The sequence below is a fragment of the Leptonotus elevatus genome, chromosome 16, assembly GCF_054856555.1.
Source record: "Leptonotus elevatus isolate MCC_2025b chromosome 16, RoL_Lele_1.0, whole genome shotgun sequence".
NCBI lineage: Eukaryota > Metazoa > Chordata > Actinopteri > Syngnathiformes > Syngnathidae > Leptonotus > Leptonotus elevatus.
This window is the reverse complement of record NC_141254.1, coordinates 14759318-14783883: the sequence shown is the minus strand read 5'-3', so window position 1 is coordinate 14783883 and position 24566 is coordinate 14759318. Positions and strand designations below refer to the sequence as shown.

At 39.0% G+C, this 24566-nt stretch overlaps 1 protein-coding gene across 6 annotated transcripts in view; it reads left to right on the top strand.

Moving 5' to 3' along the window:
- The window catches only part of LOC147160909 (unconventional myosin-XVIIIa-like), a 71827-nt gene extending 51360 nt beyond the window's left edge, over positions 1 to 20467 (top strand). For 3 of the 6 annotated variants that reach the window (XM_086098687.1, XM_086098684.1, XM_086098686.1), the window contains 15 exons: positions 146 to 269; positions 366 to 566; positions 1284 to 1394; positions 3123 to 3227; positions 3434 to 3580; positions 4068 to 4181; positions 4868 to 4984; positions 5893 to 5976; positions 8724 to 8861; positions 9108 to 9293; positions 9377 to 9516; positions 9991 to 10035; positions 13576 to 13698; positions 14822 to 16235; positions 18680 to 18810. In XM_086098687.1, the coding sequence (XP_085954813.1) occupies positions 146 to 269; positions 366 to 566; positions 1284 to 1394; positions 3123 to 3227; positions 3434 to 3580; positions 4068 to 4181; positions 4868 to 4984; positions 5893 to 5976; positions 8724 to 8861; positions 9108 to 9293; positions 9377 to 9516; positions 9991 to 10035; positions 13576 to 13698; positions 14822 to 16220 (3034 nt within the window). In that variant the 3' untranslated portion in view covers positions 16221 to 16235; positions 18680 to 18810. Of the gene's footprint in view, positions 1 to 145; positions 270 to 365; positions 567 to 1283; positions 1395 to 3122; positions 3228 to 3433; positions 3581 to 4067; positions 4182 to 4867; positions 4985 to 5892; positions 5977 to 8723; positions 8862 to 9107; positions 9294 to 9376; positions 9517 to 9990; positions 10036 to 13575; positions 13699 to 14821; positions 16236 to 18679 lie in introns of all 6 variants that reach the window. The other 3 variants (XM_086098685.1, XM_086098689.1, XM_086098688.1) reach the window with 3 other exon arrangements.
- Positions 20468 to 24566: the final 4099 nt, after the last annotated feature.

The window sequence follows — 24566 nt, the reverse complement described above, 5'->3', positions numbered from 1 at the left end:
CATTTTGCCACTTGTTGTCGACTGGAGATGACATCACAGTTGCTCAGAGCCGAGTAGACCTGAGCAACTGTGATGTCATCCTCAGTTGATTTCCCCTTTGAGGTGCTGATATTTGCATCTCTAATTTTCTTTGTCTACGTGTCAGATTTGATCTCGAGCAGAACCAGTCCCAGGCTGAAGTCCAACGAGAAAAAAGTCTGAGGGAGAAGCTGGCTCGAGAGAAGGACACAATGGCGGCTGAGATATTCAACATCCACCAGCAGCTTCAGGTTTATAGAGCATATTCTATATGCCGTCTCTCCTCTCTCTTTGTCCGTCACACTTGTCCAAGCAGACCCATTCACTGTTCTCTCATTGGACCACAGGAAAAGGATTCAGACTTGTGTGCTGCCAACATGAAGGTGCAGCAGCTGGAGGCCGAATTGCAGGATCTCTCTTCCCAGGAGTCCAAGGACGAAGCATCACTGGCCAAGGTCAAGAAGCAGCTTCGTGACCTTGAGTCCAAGGTGAAAGATCAAGAGGAGGAACTGGATGAGCAAGCTGGAAGCATCCAGATGCTGGAGCAGGTATATGAGAAGATCACACAACCGTGCAACGTACCAGAAAAACTATTGTGGGAAATGTTGTTTTTCTAGGGGTGTCAGGCAAATACAATTTTTTATCGTAATTAATCGCATGACTTCAATAGTTAACTCATGATTAATCGGAAATTTTACTTCTGTTCTAAATGTACAATCAAATATTTTCTTTTCTATAGTAGGAAGTAGGAAAAATGTTAAACTAATAGAAATCATCTTTTAGTCAATGAGACAGTAATTTCATAATAATTCATAAAATTGAGTTGAAATTAAAAAGATGTACTGTACTGTAAAAAACGAGTGTAATGTTGATTTGTGTTGAGGCCATTTTCTGCCACTAGATGGCATAATTGCATTTGTAAGACATTGGTGACAGCCGAGTGCATTTTTTCTTCTTCCATATAATTAGAGCTATCTAATCTTTAACAAGAAGTAACTAGGTTGTGAAATTGTAAACTACAACTTGACCCAAGTCTCCACAAATATATGCATTATCATTACATTTATTACTGCAAAATTTTGACGTAGACGTGTCTGCTTCATTGCGACTGGAATTCCCCCAGTACAGGCCTTCTAAGGGCTGTCACGCGTAAAAAAAATGTTTTATTGGTGTTAAAGGAACTTTAAATTAACTCAAAATCAACATACAAATTTTGAGACCCCTATTTTTTCCCCCCATTTTTTATTCTGCGTGTGTCCTCTCAGGCTAAGCTGCGGCTTGAGATGGAGATGGAAAGGCAGCGACAGAGCCACTCAAAAGACATTGAGAGCAAGGATGAGGAGGTGGACGAGATCAGGCGGTCGTGCAGTAAGAAGGTAGCTCCCTCTCATTGTCGCAGCCATGCACGTATTCCCAAAAGGCTCAAAGCTAGCCAGACTAACACTAAGAAAAATCTTCATAGTTGTCTGTCAAACTGGATAAAGTTCTTTCTGATGTCAATACACCAAGAAAAGATTGGTCGTTTTTTGGCAGTTTTGAAGGCATCGTGGCCACATTTACGAGCCCCACAAAATATTACACAGGATGGACTTCAGAATGGAATCACCTGTAGCAGTGAACCCGTAATTTCAGCAGGACAGCTGTTATTTTCTCTTAAAAGCTTTTTTTCTTGCAAGTCTTTTTCCAGCTCATCGTTTTGCCTTTTCCCCTTTCTGAGCAATCTCTCCAAACACTTTTTTTTTTTTTAACTCATTTCTGCTCACCTTACAGGGCTACTTTTTTTCCTTTTTTTTTTTTTTTTTACTACTGGCAGATGTGACTGAGACGAGTGGTTTGACATGTGTGCAGAGGCACAAGGGAACACACCTGATTTTCAAATAAAACTTCTTTCACCCTCTGATCAATAAAATATTTTTTCAGTCACTCTATGCAGCCCTGTATCAAATGTTCCACAGATCAGTAGGTGGTTGGGGACCTCTGGGCTCGATCGTCAGTATACCGTACATTTTTATATCCACACATTGCGTGACAGTTTCTGCACACTTCTTGAGGCACACTGTCACAATCAAAGGACATTTGATGCGAGAACTGTAATTTATTTATTTGAGTTTTTTTTTAACTATCACATGACCCAACCACGTTCCAATATTACCTCAATATTTCTTCCTGTCAGTATAATGAACACATATAGACAGACACACAATACAGGGTGTCCATGAAGTCTCTTTACAATTAAAACAGTTTATTACAAAGACAGTTTTTGAGATATTTTAACTAGATTTATTATTTGTTTATTTTTACATTTATTAAATAAAAATAATTTTCTTTTTTTTTTAGCTATCACATGACCCAACCATATTCCATTATTACCTAATTATTTCCTCCTGTTAATATTTTGCATCAACACACGTAGACAGACAATACAGGGACTCCATAAAGTCTCTTTACAATTAAAACAATTTATTACAAAGGAAGTTTTTGATATATTTTACCTAGATTAGATTTATTTTAATGAGTGTTTATCAAAGTATTTTTTTTTAACTTCATTTAATAGACCTCCATATGGGCAATATTATTTGCATTAAGCACATCAAGATGGTACTCGATTTCTTGCCATGTTTGCTGCAGGCCTCAACAACAGTTTCCCATCCATCAAAACACGGTATCTGAAACATAATTTTTTTATGTGAATAAAAACGTTAATGAACAAATCTGGTTAAGATATCTCATCAACTGCATTTTAATATATATATATATTTTTTTAATTGTAAAGAGACTTTATGGACACGCTGTATAACAATACTTTGGTGTTCCTTGTGAAAAACAACCGAGTCAGATGTGAAATTCTGTGTGCGTGTGTCTGTATTATACTTCCCCATGCACACCAGCAGGAGCACAATGTAGGTCTTGAACGCAAAAATGGCATTTCCGTTTCTTTCATAGGAAAAGATGAAGTTACGAATGTGATCACGATACCTAGTATTTAATTGCAAGTTTGGAATTCTACACAGAACAAAACAACGGTCGAGGCTCTGTTGCACGCTTGATTTTGTCTGTCTGTTGTGTTTGTGTGCACCCTGACGCTCGGTCCATGCGTCTCTCAGTTGAAACAGATGGAAGTGCAGCTGGAGGAAGAATACGACGATAAGCAAAAAGTGTTGCGCGAGAGACGTGAGCTGGAGTCCAAACTGCTGAGCGCGCAGGACCAGGTAGCCCCCATTTGTCTCATCTTCATCCTGTCAGCACAGGATGTGTGTGATGGTGTGTGTGTGTGCGTGGGGGAGAGGAGGAGGAGGAGGGATGGGGAGGGGAGGGGGGGGTAATTTACTGCTGAATCTCGTCAGGTGCTGAGAGTTGTGATAAAAGGAGAGCATGTTTATCCACGCTGGCTGGACAGGAATGATTTGTCATTCAGGTGAGCCACAGGGACGTGGAGAGCGAGAAGAGGCTGAGGAAAGACCTGAAGAGAACCAAAGTCCTGCTGGCCGATGCTCAGATTATGCTGGACCACCTGAAGAGTAACGCCCCAAGCAAGAGGGAGATCGCCCAGTTCAAAAATCAAGTATGCCACTCTTAAAGGGCGCAACTCCAACAAAAAAAAAAAGAATGTTCTATGCAGCCCCGCTAGTCTAAATGTGGTTTTCTGGTTAATATTGTGTTTGTGGCATAAGAGTTAAGCAGCAAAATCTCAGGGGGCGGCCATCTTGACACTTGCTGAAGATGAACATCTATGTTGCTCAGGGCTCAGGCAACGAGCAACCACAGCTCACCTGTTTTCTGATGATGCGCTGTGATCGGTTGTTACCTGAAAACTGAGCAACTGTGATGTCATCGTCAGTCGACAGCAAGTGGCAAAATGGCCTCCCCCCCCCCTGAGATGGATAAAAATGGCAGAATTTTTCTTCATAACTCATCTTCCAAAAATGTATTATTATTATTAGACTAGTGAGGTCACATATAACATATTATTGTCAAGAAATGTTTAAGGTTGACTTTGGTTGATACGCAGATCCGTGACCTTCTCACCTTTGTCCCTCCCCTTCTCCTAGCTGGAGGAGTCCGAATTCACTTGCGCGGCTGCAGTGAAGGCCCGAAAGAGCATGGAGTTAGAGATCGAGGATTTACATATCCAAATGGAGGACGTGGTGAAAGCCAAAGTGTCGGTGAGTTAGCCACTTGCGTAGTCTATTGCCAGGAACTCATTCACTGCCAAAGTAAAAATAAAATAAAATAAATCGATCAATTGTAGTACATGAGTTAAGTATTTTATCTCTCATTTTAATCCCTATTCACTTTTTCAATTTTATGTCGATCTAACTTTTGTCAATTAAAAAGTCAAATGAAAATGAGAGAACTTGACCTCTCTCCGTGTTCGCGGTTGAGCCCACATCATTACGCGCGCATCATCATATTTTGCCGGGATATTAGAATAATGCATGCCCTTTGGCACATGTCTGATTTCTACAGTTTGCACTAATGGGTAAAAATGCCCTTTTTTTTCTTACAGTCTGCTCATTAATAGCCGTCACTTAGAGGCGCTAGCTGCATTTCCGACTTGTTGACGCAAGCGTTTGTGTCTCTGGGGGCGTTTGTTAACTGCTGTGCATATGTCAAGGGCACATCTTGGAAATGTCTCACATTAAAAGGAAGCATTTGGAAGCACCCTAGAGGACGAACTCTTGGACATTGGCAGCAATCTGCTCGAGCTGCACATTTGCCAACCTAAATGAGCTCATTGATTATCTTCAATTGCTCTCGTCGTCCTGCCAGTCGTCCTTCCAGATTCACTAATGACCGTTTATCGTAGCCCGCCAAAGCATCCCGTCCTTTCTCTTTTGTGGCGGATCAGTTGGAGGAGCAGGTGAGTCGCCTTCAGAGAGAGAAGAACGACATGCAGTCCCGCTCGGAGGAAGACCAGGAGGACATGAATGAACTGATGAAGAAACACAAGGCTGCTGTCGCCCAGGTAACTAAGCCACACCTCAGCCAGCTAAAATCCATGATGACGCTGTAAGTCTCGTCTCTGCAATGCGTGTGGTCTTTAAATCACATTGTAGCGTTGTTTTTCTTTGTATTATATTTGTTGTGTGTATATATATATATATATATACACATTTCCAGGGTTTCCCCCAGAAAACTTGCTAAGCCTGGTGGCCGAGAAGAAAAAAACCCTAAAACATCACAAATGATAACTATTATGTGTTATTATAAGCCATTTATTAACAGCAATCAAACATGGAGTCTAAAAAAATAGGAACAATCTCGAAACACAAAAAAAAGACAATCGCAATAAATAGCATCAATTCACGCGAGTCTCTTCAATTATATTCACACCAATCAGATCTGAAACAATCTAAATAACAAATAACGTTTGATTGCATTGGATAGTTAAAATTTTCAGATTGTTGTTTTTGTGCAATGTGCTTCTTGTCCATTTTTCTATTTCCTGTATCCACTATTACTGCTGAAAACAAATGCTAAGTTCTCCATTGTTGGACTAATTCAAGTTCTTGTATTTTAAATATGTGCTCCCTTGTTTATTGCTGGGGTTACGGTCCCAAAAATACCCGCAATAAGTGAAATCCGCGATGTAGTCAGCTTTATTTTTTATTCAAAATTTGTTATGGCTTTTATACACGTTTCTCAGGCAATGTTCTCACATTGCTCTCTTGTTTAAGCAATGTTCAAACTTTCATAAATAAAAACAAAATAGGTACACAGCTGTAAAAAAAACATAACAAAAAAAACGTGCAGAATTGCACTAAAAAAAGAAAGAAAAAGAAAAGCCGGGAGCACGCCAGGCTTATAAAGCACTGGGGGAAATCCATGCATCTCCATCATAAACTACATATTGAAATTTGGTGTGTTCATTAGTCTGCCAGAGATTTAAGCCAGATCAGTGATCTGCAGGCACAGCTGGAAGAGGCCACAAAGGAGAAGCAGGAGATTCAAGAAAAGGTACTGCCGCCTTACGAGACAAATTAAAGTGAAGGGTAGTTGGAGTTAGTTAGTAAGTCAAAACTCCACTCCTGAACTCTGCCTCATAACCGCCTCAGCTCTTGCTATCGGGCTGCGAGGTCCTAGTTTTGCCTGTATTGTATTCATTGTGTTTTCTTGCCTTTCTTTTCTGCAATGGTCTTAGAAAAAAAAAAACACTATGGTCCGGTCGTTGTATTTTGCAAATGTTTACAGCTTGTTGTAAATGTGAAGCGGCCACATTATTGAATGTGGGCCTTTTTATTCTGGGCTGATTGATTCTATTACTGTGCAGGTTGTCTTGTAAATATTCAGGCTCAGCATTTACATTCACATTTAGTAGAATCCTAATAATTTGTGACATTTTTTTGTGTATATAGTGCAATTTACTCTTTCATTCGTCATATAATTATCATTTGGATTATCATTCATATTCATTTCACTTATCATTTTTGCTTTTTTACTCTGAATGCAGCCCAAACAAGGTTTACATAAAAGCACATTATTATCTTCAGCTCGCAGATGACTTTTTAACTCATTCACTGCCATTGACGGCTAATGACGTTAAAAATTCATTTGAACTATTTCTATTATTTTAACATTTTTTTCCACTTTTGTTAGCAAGAGTATGAAAACCTAGAATTGTTTTAAAATTGTACACTTAGAACAGATATAAAATTTATGATTAATTGTGAGTTAACTATTAAAGTCAATAATTAATTACATTTAAACATTTTAATCACCTGACGCGATTTAAAAAAAAGGATGAAAAGATTATTAAAAATTAGGAGCGTCAGGCGATTACAATTTTTTATCGGAATTAATTGCATGACTTTACAAGTTAACTCACGATTAATCACACATTTTATATCTGTTGTAAATGTAAAATAAAAAAAATCTAGGTTTTCATACTCTTGTTAACAAAAGTGGAAAAAAAATGTTAAACTAATATAAATAGTTAAAATGAACATTTGACCTCTATAACCGTCAATGGCAGTGAATGAGTTAAGCACTGGGACATAAGAAATTACACCTTTAAAAAAACAAACAAAAAAAAACTTTAAGAACTCAATGAAAGTGTATTTGCACTTAAAAAATTAATAAAATGTACCTTCCTACAGTATCTCATAATAGTGTACTGTACTCACTTTAGTGAGATAAATAAAAGTTTAAAAACTGACTTTTCATAAAGATGAACTGCAACTGTATTGCACAAAAAAAAGAAAACGTTCAACACAGGCTTTGCTCCACGTTCTTGTCTGCAAGGCCCACCCATGAGAACTGTTTTGACTGGGAGATTGTTAAGACCATGCCAGAGGCACCGATAGCCATCTTAAGCATTTGACCTTGAAATGGTTATCTCTTCCCCAGTAAAAGGGCAATTTGACTTCTTAAATAAAATCAAAGCGGAACTCAAAAAATCCCACTTGTCTCAGATGTAAAGTCACTCATTAAGTGCCATTGTGCCTTCTGGGTTTTATCGTGAGGGCTCTTTTTCGTCTTTTATCATTCAAAATGATTCAAGTGAAAGAAATGGACCTTGATTGGACAGTTAAGTGACTTTCCCTGCAGCCATCACTATCATATAAAGTAGTTTGAATTTATTAGAACGTTCTCCTTTTAAAAAAAGGCAACAGTTGATTGCTTGGGAGCTGTTGCTGCACCCACATGGCAAAATACAAAATGCATGATTGTCTAGCGTTACATAAAGGTTAATATAAAAATACCTCATAATTTACATTTTACATTTACTATCCAAATTTTACAGGTAGCAACAAAAAGCTTTTCAGTTGACTTTTCCTAGTCTGAGGTTGTACATTTGACATGTCATTGCGTTATTGGTAGGGATGCATGATAATATCGGTGGTCAATAATTATCGGCAATTATCGACCAATTTGACATCATACAGATAAACCAGATTATAAAGAAATCCGCCGATAATAACAGACATGCAACGTTGGTCCATCTGATGTGTTTGTGGCTCAAGTTGTAGCCAACTCCTCAACCCCTCCCCTCTCCTATGGTAGTGTCACATATTTGTGACGTCATAATGCGCGCGACCTCGTGTTGACAGAAGATGCATCATGGCAACATGGCAGTCGCCAGTGTGGGCTTTCTTTACTGCGTCTGCCCAAAATGTCACCCTCACAGTTTTTTGTTGCATTTTTAAAACATGAGTTACTCATTGTCTTTGAAGCAGATATATCAATAAAACTCACTTCATGGTTCAATGTTAGACTTATAGTATGACTTGAAAGTATTTTTTTTTTAAAAACAATTATAATCATTTATTGACATCAGCACTTTCTAAATTATTGTTTTATCTGTATTGGTTTTAAATAGCATTATCGTACATCCCTAATTATTGGTTTCCTGTGTAGCTAAAAGATTAGCATTTAGCATTCTTACACTGTGTGAATATCTGACTCTCAGTATTGACAGTTATTGTAGTTGGACTTAACCCCAAGCTCTTCTTCCACCATTTGTAGTACATTGGGAGCTTATCTGCAACTCATTACTCACACTTGACATGCGACATTTACTCAGAGGGTGAAAAGTTAACACTAATTCAATGTACATACACAATATTTGATTTTTCCCCAGCCCTCATTTTAAACAGTAAGGCCAAGATCAAGAATTAGCATTGAGAGCGCTTTGTGGAGTTAAGAGTGTGCATGTGTGTGTGTGTGTGGGGTTTGCGGTGATAAATTTGTGTGTCTTTGCACAGCTTCATTCGCTGCAGAGTCAGCTGGAGTTTCAGGAACAATCCATGGTGGAAAAGTCTCTGGTGAGCCGTCAAGAAGCCAAGATCCGTGAGCTGGAAACCAAATTGGAGTATGAGAGGACACAGATCAAACGTTTGGAGGTCAGACAATCCTTGTGTCTCGTAAATGTAAAAGAGTCGAGGAAATGCAAATCCTACATGACATTTTCAGTTTGTATATCAAGAGGGACACATCGAGAACACTCAGCCATGACATTAGGTGCATTTGCAAAATTGAATGAGATCCAATACAAGAGCTGGATCAAAGATAATACTGCTCAATTTTGATTGACTTTTTTGTTTTTGTTTTTGTTTTTGCTTAACTCCAATTCTCCACTTCTCCCTTAGAGCCTGGCGGGTCGTCTAAAAGAGAATCTTGAAAAGCTGTCCGAGGAAAGAAACCAACACATCGCTTCAGAGAACAGGGAGAAGGATCAGAATAAGCGGATGCAGAGACAAATAAGGGACATTAAGGAAGAAATGGCCGACGTGTCCAAGAAGGAGGCCGAGGCGAGCCGAAAGAAGCACGAGCTGGTCGGTGCCGCCAGCGCTATTGGGATAATATGATCGTACTCACAACCAAGCTGCAAATGACTTCTTTACTATCCATTCACCAGGAAATGGACATTGAGAGCTTAGAGGCAGCAAATCAGAGCTTACAAGTGGATCTCAAACTGGCCTTTAAGAGGATAGGTGACCTGCAGGCTGCCATCGAGGACGAAATGGAGAGCGATGACAACAACGACTTAATCAACAAGTACGCAATGCAGTTTTAATTGTTTCCATTGAAAAAATGCGTCACCTTGGTATATTCGTGTTCGGAACACCAGACGGAAATTGTGTGGAAAGAAATGATTGCTAATGAGCGCACCAAGTTTTTTTTATTTTATTTTTTATTTTTTTTGCAGTCTTGTCAATCATGACTTGTTATTTCTTGTCTCCAGCAGCGTTTTCTTTTAAATCTAGTTTGAAATTCTGGGTCATGCGTCACTCTTGTGTCTGACCTGGTTTAATGCTGTTGTATGCTGCTGTTCTTTTATACAGGTGTGAGTAAGATGAACTCACGCAGAGCTTTAAAAGGAAGAAAGAACTGTGAACTGATTTACAGTGGATAATGATTCCGTCTGAGTGTGGAACAATGTTGACATTGTAATGCCGTGAACATTTCTCACCTGTTCTTTTTCTCTGTTTTCTTGTTCCCGTTTTGGCGTCGTCCACACTCTCCCTGCAGTTTGCAAGACATGGTGACAAAGTATCAGAAAAGAAAGAACAAAACGTGAGAGTGGAAAAAGCGTTCTTTGTGTTTGTCAGTGTGGTTGTTTTTACACCTTTTTTTTTTTTTTGAACAATGCAGTATATTTTTAGTTACACTGCAAAATACCAACATCAAATACATTTTTTTTATGTATTGAAATTTGTATTTGAAATGCAACATTTTAGCAAGCCAAAATGATAAAGATATTATATAGATATTTACATACTCACTTTTGGCATTCATTATTCCACACACTGTGGAAGGCCCGAAGAATGGAGCCCCTACACTGAAAACTGTAGCAGGTTGTCTTTAATACTGCATTGTTATCTTCTGCCGTCTTTAATATATTTGTTTATTATGTTGTGTTTTATATATATATATATATATATATATATATATATATATATATATATATATATATATATATATATATATGTATATTCCATTGTCATTTGCAAATAGTTGGTCTGTATTCACCTGTGTTCTTTGCTGATGTTCTTGGGAGAAGCACAATTAAACACACAATTTGTGTCAAAGTAGCATCTGCTGCCTTGCACTCATGCCTGCAGCGTCAGCTCGTGTGGAGTGGACCACCACCCTTTGAAAAGCTCGCCCTTCAAAAACAGTTGGCTGTTTACATGCACGCTATATGTATGATGCTTTGCTGATTTAATATTCAATGTTTAATAAGACTGAGCTGGTTTCTTTCTGATTATATATGGTGGTACCGAAGCTTCACTCTAAAAACAGTTGGGTCAAAAATAACCCAACTTTTTAGGTTATATGGTCAACCCCCCCAAAAATAGTCAAAATGAATAACCCACAAAACAACCCCCCAAAAATAGTTGCTATAACCCCCCCCCCCCCTCTCCAAAACAAAACAAAAAAATAATAGTTAAATGAATACCTTAAAAAATTCTGTCAGTCCCTTTTTTACCCATATTGAGTTATTTGTATTTTGAGTGTGGCTTCAGAAAGTGTGGTTATTTTGGACCCGACTTTTTTTTGTTTGTTTGTTTTTGAGTGATGCCACATTGGATAAAAAATAACCCCGTTTTGGTAAATTTAACCCAATTTAAATTCAACCCAATTTTGGTTACATTCTTATGTAACACTCCTCCCCCCCACTCAAAAAATGGTGGCTCACTAGACTCAGAAACAGTTGGGTTAAATTTGGATACGTTTTTGTTAATTTAACCCAATTAAAATTTAACCCAATTCAACCCTATTATGGAACAAATAAATAAATAATTTTGGTCATTTTGTACAAAACAACCCAGAAAGTTGTGTCAAATTGGCCCAAATAGTTTTTTGTTTTTGTTTTTTTCAACCCAATGTGGATCACTAGACTCTAAAAAAAAGTTGGGTTATATTGGGATACATTTTGGCAAACTTAACCCAATTTAACTTGAACCCAATTCAACCCAATATTGGTGCATTTATACAGCACTGCCTAACTTTAACAACAACAAACAGGTTGTTAATGTCAATCAAAATTAAGCATCAATATACAGCATGACGTGCGAGACACGATGTAATAATACACCCGTCAATTGGTCTAGTAATTAACTTAAAAAGTATGACGCTGAAGTGATAACATTGAGGCATATGTGATTTGAGGCTGAGTTTGAGTATTTGTGACAAAGATTTACAACCAGCCAAGGCTGATTGTCAGAAGCCATTAACGTTCACTTCCAAATTCTTGGGGCTTGTTTGTATCCGTAGGCCTCAGGAGCGGTTAGCAAGGAGTGTAGGGCCAAGGACAAATCGCTTCTGACACCATTTGCACAACACTCAATTGCCAGCCACCTTTTATTTCACATTGGTTTGTTTTTTATAGTGGCAAGTGAGAGAGGAATTTGCTTTGGATGAGTTTTTGGATTTTTCGGAACGATGCATTATTAAATGCGATGATTATTTCTTTGATTGGCCTTCATTTGTTTTGTTTGGCCTCCATGATCCAGAACTATACAGTAGACAAGAGAGCAAAAAAACAAACAAAACAAAATATAATCTGAACACAAAATTAAGCTTGTTCACTTCCCTTGTATAAAAAAAAAAAAAAAAATATATATTTTCAGCTCAGACGCTCGCTCGAAATTGGCGAAAGGGAAAATGACAGAATTTGTCACATGGGTCATGGTGACACTGGTGATGGATTTTTTTTAGATGGGTATGAGGACACCTGATAAGGCTTAACGGCATGGCTATCATCTTGCACCGTCATGAATAATGTTTTCTTTTCATAATCAGCAAATACGCCAAGATGGATCATCTTGTCACTTTTATTGATAGTTCGGCGTCTGTAGTCTGTGGATGAAGCGTACTAGCATTTCTTTAGAACAAGACACTTTCCATGGATGAAACATAACATATATGGCGATAAATGATAATGAAGATAAAACGAAAGTATGGGGTAAACCCAAGTTTGATTTATTATGTAAGAAAAAAATGAGTAATTGTTTCAAATTAGGCTATAAGTGTTAACAAATGCAAAAAATTATTTGAAGTAAGGTGTCTAATTTTAGAGGTAGCCTGGGTGCCTACAAACGCTTGTGTAAAGGAAGAGCATGAAAAGCTGATTTTGGGTGACAGAATTATTGCTTCATTGTTAGAATGGGAATGGAATGTGCAACTGCTTCACATGAGTAGTTTCAATTTGTGTTCCATACTTTTTATCCGTGGTTCCTATCAATGTAATGCAGTTGGAAACAGGTTTGGCGGAAACACGGTTTTTGGAATTGTAAATTGAAAAATTGCAACTACCTGTTAGGTATCAATTTTAGCTGTCTACTATACAGAGTACATTACTTTTTTTGCATCAAACTTTCTTTTCATTATTTCATCTATCACATATAATGATTGCAGGAAGTTGCACTTTTTTCAGTCGTCAGGCGTTTATGCTACAAACGTTCAACTACTACAACGGTACACATTTTGGGTCACACTCTGAAATTCACTATTGCATTTAAAAGGAATGAATGAGAATTGAGCCTGAGCAGGTGGAATCTATCAACCCCTCCCGCTCCCAACTTGGATCCACAGGTCCCCATATTGATTGTCATGTCAAGCGTAGGGGCTTTTTGATGCTCGTGGCTCTGCTCCATTACAAGCACCAGAATCGGGTGACATGCCACACAGATGCTAGCAGCCAGCAGCCAAACACGTTTATTATCCCGCCATTCTGCCTGGATAATACATGCGCTTTAACTAGAGTATGTTGACTAATGGCATGATATTTTTGCTTCTGTCTGCACTGTAATGCTTCATCCTAACCTCCTCTTACAAAGTGCCCATTTATTACACCGCACTGTGTAATTTATGTGATTACGCTGCATAAATATTCATTGTGAACAAGTCGTTTTATCTTGTGAAAATAATTCCAACCTGTCTAGAGTGTTCACATTTCGACATAAAGCAGACAAAATGAGAAATAGTGTTGACGGATTTGTTAAGTAGAGTCATTTGTTCATCAAGCGCAGATAAGAACATGACTTGTTAGAATGGATTTGGTTTTATTGTCTCATGCTTTCTCAATAACATGCTTCTTTGTACTCGCAGTGGGCAAGAGACGGACAGCGATTCTGAGGTGGAGGACCGTGTGGACGGGGTTAAGTCTTGGCTCTCCAAGAACAAAGCCTCCTCCAAGCCTCACTCGGACGAGGGAAGTCTGAAGAGTGCCAGGTTAGTGCTTCCTCCTCCTCTCATCCCTCTTGCCTCATCACAGATAACCACATGGATCCCTGTGATAGAGAAGTGATACGGGTTATATTGAGCAGTGCGCTTGGTGACTGAAGAACCTCTGTCGTGTTTTCATCATATAGGGAGAAAATAATGCAAAAAAAAAAAAAAACGCCGTGGAGAAATCAATGTATTCACGTTAGGGGACACGCAACACTCCCTACAGCAAATAAGCAGCATTGTTGCTACATTTATATTCATGCCTGTGATATAACTGGGTGGGTTTTGCTGCTTAATTCATATTCCAAAGCAATATTATTCAGAACACCATATTAGAACATATCGTAAAGACAATTTTTGACTTGGCTTATATTTTTTCAAAGCATTTGTTTGCTCCCTACCGAAATGATGGCCCGTCTACTTCCTGGGAAATAGAGGATGTCAGATAGGCTGTAACATTCTGAAGTTTGACCGTGGCCCTATATTTAACATCTTTTTCCTAATGGCATCTGTCCTACTATTTACTGTTTTATGTCAAAATGAAAGCTGTAAAAAAGGTCATGCCATGAATAGATTCTGTGCCGTCCTCCTTGTTGGATAATCTTGTTGACATACAGATAAACCAATTATAGCAAAAAATACATTCCTTGAGAGATAACTAACTAGAGTCTAGAGTCTAAGGCCCAAGATTACCCGAGGCCAAACAAAAGTAGGGGTAATTTATGCGATTAGGTGTCATTGCTCTCCTCTCCAGTAATCTGTCTAATGACAGCAGGCGGAATGGCGAAGTGGCTGCTGTCAAATTTATTGAAGTGGCCTGTGGCCAGTTGGCGCGTCTGCTAAATGATGCCTTTGCTTCCATAGATCTTCTCACTTGTTGACTCCCGCACTGCCCACAATGCCGTAGTGTACACAAACCGCAATAGCTCGAGGGAGAGGGCGCTCCCTTGCCATCAACCTCTAAAGGACAAAAAGAACGTGACAAATTATCAGTTCCGTCCGACGTTACAGATTAGCATCAGGACACCAACTCTACGAACAATATGCTGCTCATTAGATTAATTTCTTTGCCTCGACAGAAATGCATCTTTTTTTTGGTTTATTCATATATTGTGCTACCCTGTAGATATGCAGCAAATGTGGATGCCAAAGACGTGAAAGAGGGTAAGGAGAAGACGAGTGATGGAAGTCAAGATGGCAAAGATGTAGATCAGAACAGGTCCATTTCCGTCATGAGCTCGCTGAGTTACCGCAAGCGTTCGAACCTTAAAGACTCCATCGGCGGGACAGGCGATGAGAGTTCCCTGTTTAGCACTCTCAAAGAACAGCCCGACACCCCTGACCACAGCTCAATTCGTAAAGCCAAAGCCAAATCCGGAGACCTCCAGGATGACAGGAAGAAGAACCAAGCACAGGAAGACTTTGATGACAAAGGCTCCGTCATTTCCATGGCATACTCTGAGGCCACCAGCAGGGCGAGGAAATGTTTGGAGTCACGCTGGACCTCACGAAGCAGCCCAGAATTTGATAAGGACTCTACGATGTCCTCCGCGGCTCCCAGCAGGGTGTCAACCAGGAGGTCGTTACTGGATGATGACGACACCAAATCCACCATCAGCGGTGTGAGTCGCTCTAGCCCGCGATCGCTGCATCGTAGCAGCTCCTGGAAAGACGACGGGCGCAGCAGTTCTCGCCTGTCCCTCGCTCGTAGTTGCGGCCTTAGTGAGTTTGGGGTGCGTTTAGACGATGACGACAATGAGGATGGCCGAAGTGTTGCTTTTACCCAAGGAAGAACTTCCCCATGCAGTCCTCGCTCCACCGCTCGTAGTTTCTCTACCCCAGCCCGACCTCACTTTTCAGACGGCAACCCGCCAGATATGTCTGACATCAAGCCTGTCACGCACCGAAATTATCTGGACCCCGACTTGGAGGCCGCCATCAATGAGGTTCTCAGCTTCAAACCCATTAAGTTCAAACGCAGCAAGCTTGATGAGTCCAGTGACGAGGAAGCAGGTGAGAAGAAAGGACTAGCGAGCAGTCAGGGAAGGAAGTTGGAAGATCACGAAGGGTTTGGGAGTAGTAAGTCCAGTTTGCTTCGCTCTGCATCCACTTCCGCTGTGGACTACGGCAGTCGGCCATCCAGCATCCTCAGTTCCACCTCCCACGGTCGTAAAGACAAAAAAAGCAAAATCACTCAGTCAGATGACTCTTCTTCAGACGATCGTCACAGCAGGAAGAGCTCAAGGCGAAAGAAGGGCAAAAAGTCCAAGAAGAGATCCAAGAAAAAGGAAAGCGAGTCAGAAGATTCCTCCTCATCATCGGAATCAGAATCATCGGAATCGTCCTCGTCCGACTCCACAGTCTCATACCGCAGCTCGAACAGTGTTAAAAAGAGCCCCAAAAAGCCTTCTGATGACGAAAAGGGAAAAGCGAGTGGTGGAACGCCTAAGAAGGACAGCAAGAGGAAACAAAAGAAGGTGGACAACGTGATGTTGAAGTACCTGTACAGGCCAGACAGTGACTGATAGCAACAAATGAAGGTGATGCTTGCTGTGACAATAACTCTGGAGTCTGAAACGCATCCTCAATCACTCACTTCGCAGACTAACTTACTAACTGCTGGAATTTGGCTTGTGTTCGAATAAAGTCCCCGCCAAAAGTATTGGAACGGCAAGGTCCATTTCCTTTGTTTTTGTTGTATACTGAAGACAAGTACATCTAGATGCGTTAACTCAGGACGGAGCCGCCCACTTTAAGTGAACAAAAGTACTGGAACAGACATTATTAAATCAACTCAAAGTGAATACCATTTAATATTTGGTGGCGTATCCCCAACTTGCAGTAACTGCATCAAGCCTCCGACCCATTCACTTCACTCACTGTTGCATTATTTACCACAGCCTTTTTCAGTTCATGAGGTAAAATGCATGCTCTATTGGGTTAAGGTTAGTTGATTGGCTTGGCCAGTCTAGCACTTTCTACTTGTTCCCCTCTGATGAAGCCCTTTTGCGTGATAAAGCTTCTTCCAATTAGTGTGTGTCCATTTTTCTGTAAATTGACAGACAAAATAGTTTTGTAGACTTCAGAAACTGCTACCATGGTGGTAGATTAAAAAAACAATTGCAATTGATCTCTCCGTTCCAATACTTTTAGTAGATACTCATTGACGTGTAATCTCATTGGATAATTTCCTTCCGAAACACTAACTTGACTTGGATCGCACAGGTTTTGTCCAGTTAAAAATGAACTCTGTTGTCAAAAGTGTGAGGACTACCGTTCCAACCCGCAAGCCGCTCCAAACAAGAGGTCAGCTTGAAATCAAAAGTTCGGTGCGGTTCAGATGTGGACGTGACCCGAGCCTAAGACATTGACCTGGTTTAGTCTGGTACCGTTGTCAGAAAGATCCCCTCCTTTCTCCAACAGTAGGAAACGTAGGAAATCCTGGCACTTTTACTATCATACAAAATGCTACAAGTGAAACTAAAATCGAATTAGTGTATGTAACCCAGCACCATTATTGCTACAAATATTATAGTTTGGGTGCAAAATCACAAATTTGGGTCCTATTGAACTCTGATTTAATCTTTTTTATTTTTGTTTTTACTGGGAAACTTGGTTCCATATTAAACGAGCCAGGACCACTTTGCAATGCAAAAGGCACTCTCATGTTCTGCTCTGGTGTGACAAGAGAACCAAATTACAAGGGAAAATAGCCTTAGAGCGTGCGGTTCTCAAGTCACGCCACCCACACACGCTGGCCAATATGTAGCACTTATTTGTTTTGCAGCAACAGCTAAACCAGAAAAGCAATCAACACCTTGAAGTCTTGGCTTTTGTTTTTTCCAAATCAATTTGAGATGATCCCATATTTATATTCCTTCTTGCACTTTTTGAAAGGTGTCAGCAAAGCTTGTCAACCGTGCCATCCTTTTTTGAAATAGGAACATATAGCCATTATACTAACACTATATATAATTAATTACTGTCATGGTCAAAACGGACAAGGCAGTAGCACCTTTCTCACAGACAAACAACATTAAATTAACCACAATGATTTTCCTTGGTCTTATTACTACAATCATGTTTTTATTATTTGCAATGAGTGCCTTGTAGTCAAATTTTGACATGCAAGGAGTAACATTTCATGAACGTTTGCAGTAATTTTATGATGATCGTATTTGTATCACATGTTAACAATTACACAAATAAGGCTAGATAATGGTCTAACTTCTTGTTTAGTTAGTTAAAATAAATGACATTCAATATCGTTCTATCAAATTCAACTCCCCCAATTTTTTGAAAATTGAATTGAGAATTTATTAGAATATACTGTAAATTTACAGTAATATATAATCACTTTAAAATAAGTGTCTCTAATGTTAGATAGTCACAGATTCAAAAATATTTTAGTTTTGTAAATGGAAATGTAATAGCATGGTATTCCAAAAATAAAGGATCGTTTTTTTGTTTTTTTATTGACAGAAAATCTGACATTTACCGTCACAAAATTTTGGAGGGACTACTCAAAAGTTAAGCACTCGTACTGGTATCGATCTGAAAAAAAAAATGGTATCAGACATCGCTAACAAAAACATTACTTTACATTCCTACCAATACATCACAGCCTCCAAATTAATATTTCTAACTTCTTTTTATTTTTCATTATTATTCTATCACCTGAATGTTGGCTTATGGAGGCTATTGCTGTCGCTAGTCATGAGCATTCTTTGTTTGTCAAGGTTTTTTGTGCAATGGATGGCTGGATAAAATCTCTGTATTGAATTGCACTGTCCTTCAATAATAAAGACTTGGAAAAATCAACTACTTAAAACTTTTAAGGGAAGGACATTTAACAATACTTATAATCTTACATTTTAGGGTTAGCTGCCGTTTGCTTTGTATACAATAATAACTCTTGTTTATTCACTACTAACAACATTACCACCTCATTCGTATGTGTTTGTGTATGTGTTGACTTTGACAGCCCTCCTGTGTCCAGGCGACATGTGACCCTCGGCAAGTCTGACGAAGAGGACGAGGTGGACTTCAACACGGACAGGAGGCTGCCGAGGCCGCGCTACGGGGAGTGCACGGGGGGCGAGAGCACGTCGTAACTCAAACTCAGGTCACCTTGCGCTCTCAAATGAAACCAAATACAGTTTAATTGAGGATTCTGTCATGTTTGTTCTCCCTCATGAAAGGGAGTTTGCTTCCGAGGCTTACCATGTCTGCTCACCTTTTTGTGTGATGCTTGAGAAAGTTAAGTGAAGTGGAGATATTTAGGGGGAAAAAGGCTTCTTGCCACTTCTGTATTTTAAAGCGCTGCTCTTCAGGCAAATTTAAGCATTCCTCTGCACTTCCTGTCTATTCAGCCCTGCCAAGAGGATTTAGATAAGCCTGCTCTGGATGGACTTCTCCAAGAAAGTCTGACCAACTCCTAAGACTCCTCTTATCTCTTTTCCTATTAATGGGGGGCTCGCTCAATGGGAAGAATTTGGTCCTCTTTAAAATAATTTCCATAAATTATCATTTGCATCTAACGTCAGAGTATTTGAAAACAATGGAATAATTATCGCCAAATGATCATTAGCGATTGCACAGATAAAACTAAATACAAGGATTTTTGCATTAAAAATGAACCAAGCAGTTCTTTGTTTAGTGTACTATAGTATAATATAGGTGGAGTCTATCTTATAAAAAGAAAGACCTTAACATATTTAATGGGGATGATGATAACGTTTATTTACATTATTAGGCTAACGGTTGAAAAAAAGAATATCCCTGCTGACTTTTGTCAAGAGGTTAAGTACACAAAGGACTGGTCGCCAGTCCACTTCGTCTTCATATAGTATATTAGGGAATTCATAAATAATCCATTTGTATTGATATAAACGTATTGAATGTTAAACCTTAAAGACTATTGTAACGAGAGCAAACTGTGGTCCACATTTGGACAGCAAAAGAGTAAGTTGCTACTTGCTATGAAGCTAACATGAGAGATTTGAATGTATGCTAAAGGGATTCATTATAAAGACAAAAAAAAATGTGCCTGTTGAATAATTTAAGTTTAGATTCTGGAAATCAATTGTGTTTGTTTGTTTGGAGGTAATTTGTTTATTTATTTTGACCATAATGGAGCCCTCAAAATAAGAGAATATGGTTATTGTTATCCTGAGCTTACATCTATTTCATATCAGATTGCTGATGTTGATACTTTTTTTTTTTTTACTCATTTTGTAGGCATAAAACTTCAGTACAGTACAGTACATTATTACTATATAAATATTTTTAAATAAATATTATTAATAGAATACCTTACAATCTTATTATAAAGGCAGATTGCATAATACATTTAGTAGAACTACATAAACATAAACATGTGATTGTTTGCAAACTTCTTTCTATTTTGGGCCTTATGATTGCGATCTTATGAATTTAAATTTTTTCCAAGGAAGTCTATCTCTGTGCTCATGTGTACAAAAAACAAACAATAAGGCATCATGTGAGTTGCTATTAGCATAGCTTCCCAGAAAAACCTAATCTGCATTTCGTGTCTTTTTTTTTTCTTTTCTTCCCTCTTTGCACTGCTCATGAATATTAATATAGAAACACACAACTTTGATGTTGGTGATCCCAAATATGTTGAAGTGAAAACATGTATTGATGTTATTACATAGACTGCTTGAGGACTCTGGTCTGGGTTCATTTTGGGAATGTGTCACTGTTATTGAAATGAGCTTTTTCTAGGAAATAAATGAACTGTTACAAGATCGACAGCTTGGTGTCATTTCGGTGTCATGCTATTTTGATTCGCCCCATCATGAACGAGTGCAAGAATAGCAGGTCAGAAAGGATTTCCAGCCAAACAAGTCGTGGATGCCTTTAATTAAATTTAGCTGCGACCCCCCGAGTATCTCCTCAGCGTACCCATCGGCTTTTCTCAGGAGACTGGAGGAAACAAACAATTCATGGGAAATGAATGAAGTTGAGCTGCAGGGAATGCAGACTGTTGTTGTTGCTTACGTTATCACTAAACATTTTAATATGTATAGCGCGCAGCTCCGCCGTGCAAACTAAGCTGGAGGCAAATTAAGGAAAGCAAAGAGTTCCTCCTCCCCATCAATCTCCATCCTTATACAGTTTACAGTGGGCTGAAATAGATTGATGGCTTCTAGAATCACCACCTTGCTGGATAGTCACGCTCAGTATGTTTTGCTGAGGAAAAAAAAAAAATCTCTTATTTATCCAACCAATCTATAATCCCCATTCCGACACACAACCTGTCCTTCACTCTGCCCGAGAGCTTTTGATGCAATTTCACCTCGCTTGTGTGCACCCTCTGGGTGGCTGCTTAAAGGCTTTCCATTTAGTGGCAGATTAAATTTGGCTTCTGATTTTACTTATTTCGCTCTCTAACACTTTCCCAAACCGCTGGAGCAGGAAGTCATTAGCCTGGCAAAGCCGAGCAAGTCTGTGTTTATGGAACAAACCCCTTTCTCTTATGGTGTAACAAGTCTACACACCCTTGCGCAAATGCCACGTTTTGTCACAATCACTTCAAAAGTTTTCCCACCATTCATGACCTATAACTTGGACAACACAATTGAGAAACAAATGAAAGCTTTTACAGAGTGGCAAGTAAAACTAAACAAGTCAGATATATAACTTAGAACTGCAGATGTGGCTGTGTTCAGAATTAAACAACCACATTCAAACTCATGGGAGTCATCCAATAACTGGCGCTATCTAAAGTGCCTCTAATTAACTCCAAATAATGTTCAGATCTTCTAATAGGATTTTCCTGACATTTTTTTTGTCACATCTTATAGCACATCATGTAGTCTGCAGAGCGCTTCCACAGCATCAGAGGGATCTCATTGTTCAAAGTTATCAGTCACGAGATGGATACAAAAGAACCTCCATGGCAAGTGAATATCAGAAATAGAATCAGGTTTATTGGCCAAATATGTAAAAACGCACAAGGAGTGTCACAACCCGTCAGAGACAGAACGGGAAGCCTGTTGGTTCGCTAGTTAGTGCCCCGAGTTTCTTAGATGGAAAAAAGAAAGTATGAGGAAGGAGGGATAGGGAAAAAAAGGTTCAATCTGTGCTCCTTTACCGTAGAACTTGGTAAAGGCAGTTACCATCAAGTGGAGAAAATGTAGCACAGTGACATTGAGAACTGGACAGCCCTCCAAAATTTAGCAATATGAGAAAAAAATGGTCTAAAAGGTTGCTATGAGGCCAACAGCAACAGTGAAGGATCTGCAGGAATTTCTGGCAAACACGTTACAGTAATCTTCTAATATCTTAATATGACTGGCAAAAGATTTTACTAGAGGTGTCAAAATGAGTGTGTTCATTATGAGTTAAAAATTTTTTTTTTAACGCACGGTTAATGACCACTCCTTACTTGGAAAGCCTGTAATGGGGGAATTCTAGTCGCAACACAGCAGACACGTCTACGTCAAAATTTAGCAGTAATAAATTTGATAATAATGCATACATTTGTGGAGACTGGGGTCAAGTTGTACTTTACAATTTTAAAAATATGCAGCATTTCACAAGTTACTTCAAGTTAAAGATTAGATACGGTAGCTCTTAATATATATATATATAAGAAAAATGCACTAAGCTGTTTTACAAATGCAATTATGTCATCTAGTGGCAGAAAAATAACCAACACAAATCAATATCACAATCTTTTTATTTTATTTTATTTTTTTTACAGTACAGTACATCTTTTCAATTTTAACAAAATTTTAGGAATTATTAGGAAATTACTGTATCAAGATGCAACCATATTTCTATTAGTTTAACATTTTCTCCACTTTTATGTTAAGAGTATGAAAACGTAGAAAAAAAAATTATTGTACAGTTAGAACAGATATAACAATTGCGATTAATCATGAGTTGACCATTTGAAAAAAAAAAAATGCAATCGTCTGACACCCCTAGTTTTTACAAACAAAAGCAGCTAACTCCAGTTAAATTCTGTAAAACGAAGAAAATGGAGGGCCAATGAAACCAATGTTGAACATTTTTGTCCATCATTCCAAAATAACTCTATTCCTAAAGTGAATCGATACCTTTTTATATCCGCTCAAACTGCTCCTCCTCTGCATGATCAGTGGTGCCGCACTGCATTATTTTACATAATACGTTATTCGCTTTTAAGTACAACATTGCATATTGGGCTCCCGTACATGCTTTACATGTCACGTGTAATTTACATGCAGCTGTGTCTTTCCCTGACATGAATGGAAATTACTTGTCTCCTCCAATAAGACACTGCACCACTCTGGACAAATATGCACCTTTTAGAATTACAAAGAAGCTGGAGAGCGGCCAAACCGAGTCAGATTTTCAAATAACAGCTTGCCGGCTGTTGCAAAACAGCTCCATTTGCCAAGCATCTCCATATTCTGACCTTGCTTGGAGGCGGGAAGGATTAGTGGGGCTACAGTAAAAGGGGAGAATATGTTTCAGCAGTGACTCCCCTTTAATATTAGGGCGGGTCATGTTTAGATGGATACCTGCCGTCAATAAGGCGATGATTGGAGGCGCTGGGAAGATGTCTGCAGGGAACAGGTGAGGATGCTGCACTCATTTGCAATTCTGAGATGGGGAAAAAAAAAAAACGCAGAGTGCACTGCTTGGGTGCCTCTCTTTGTTTGCACATATCATTTCCACTCTAATGAACACTGCACAGTAGCAAGCCCTTGTAACGAGGCTCAGAAAGCTAGCCTCAAACATTGTTTACATTTTGCATAGGCCTGCGCAGAGCCTGGGGAACAATACAATCATTTTCCTCCCTCCGTGTTGAAGCTACCATAAAAGTAAATCACACCTTCCGCTGTGGCAAATCTTTGATATAGTTTGCTCTCCGCACCCACTCATACTGAAGCACTGTGTGAATCTCGAAAGCAAATAGCTGAAATGTGCGGCCCAGGGAAAAAATTCCGTTGAAATCATCTTTTTAGCGTCACGATGACTCCAGGTGGTGCTTCATGTTGGATGTTCTTTGTGCGTCCCCGTGAAAAGAGAGCTCCCCCGCTTTTGTCACTGCTTCATGTCTCTGTTTATTAGAAGTGAAGACTTAAGATCTAATAGGGTGGTCCACAACTGGGGGAGTGGTAGGGGGGGGGGGGGGTGTAAATGGCTTTTCTTCTGAGCTCCTCTCAGTGGTAAAGTATTAAAAAGATCAGTCACCTGGTTCACAAAAAAAAAAAAAAAAAATAGAAATAAAGGCCACTGAAATGAGAGTTCAATAACCGTGTGGCTTTAGAATGGTTGTGTCATACTTTGGACTATTTCCTTTGCCAAAGATAAATGTACGATTCTACATGAAATGTGATAAAAGCAATACTAGCAACCCTAAAATGTCAAATGTAGTTTCATCTTAATGGCAATTTGTTTGGAATTCTCTAATTTATGAATTGCCTAATACACTCAACAGTTCAATTATTTATTAAGCTGTGTACTGCAAGAATTATTATTATTATTTTGTCCTTAAAATTCTTAAAATACATAGTATGCTACAGTATTTAAATCGGTGGTTCTTAACCTGGGTTCGATCAAACCAATGAGTCAGTCTCGGGACTTCAGAGGAGGTCAAGACAGATCGCAAACTGCTGGGGTTCAATATTTCCAACAAGGTTAAGAACCAATGGTTTAAATGATCCATGGCAATTTTCACTTTGTGTGACTATTTTTTCGAGCAACCCAAACCCTCTTTTTTCTATCTAGCTTGCAAAAATTGGCATTCATTGTATTCACAAGGGCGTTTCCGCTCTATGATTTGATGATCGACAGTGCAAGACATTTGAGGATAGTTGTGCAAGCCAAAGAAAGGATACCATTCGGGGTTG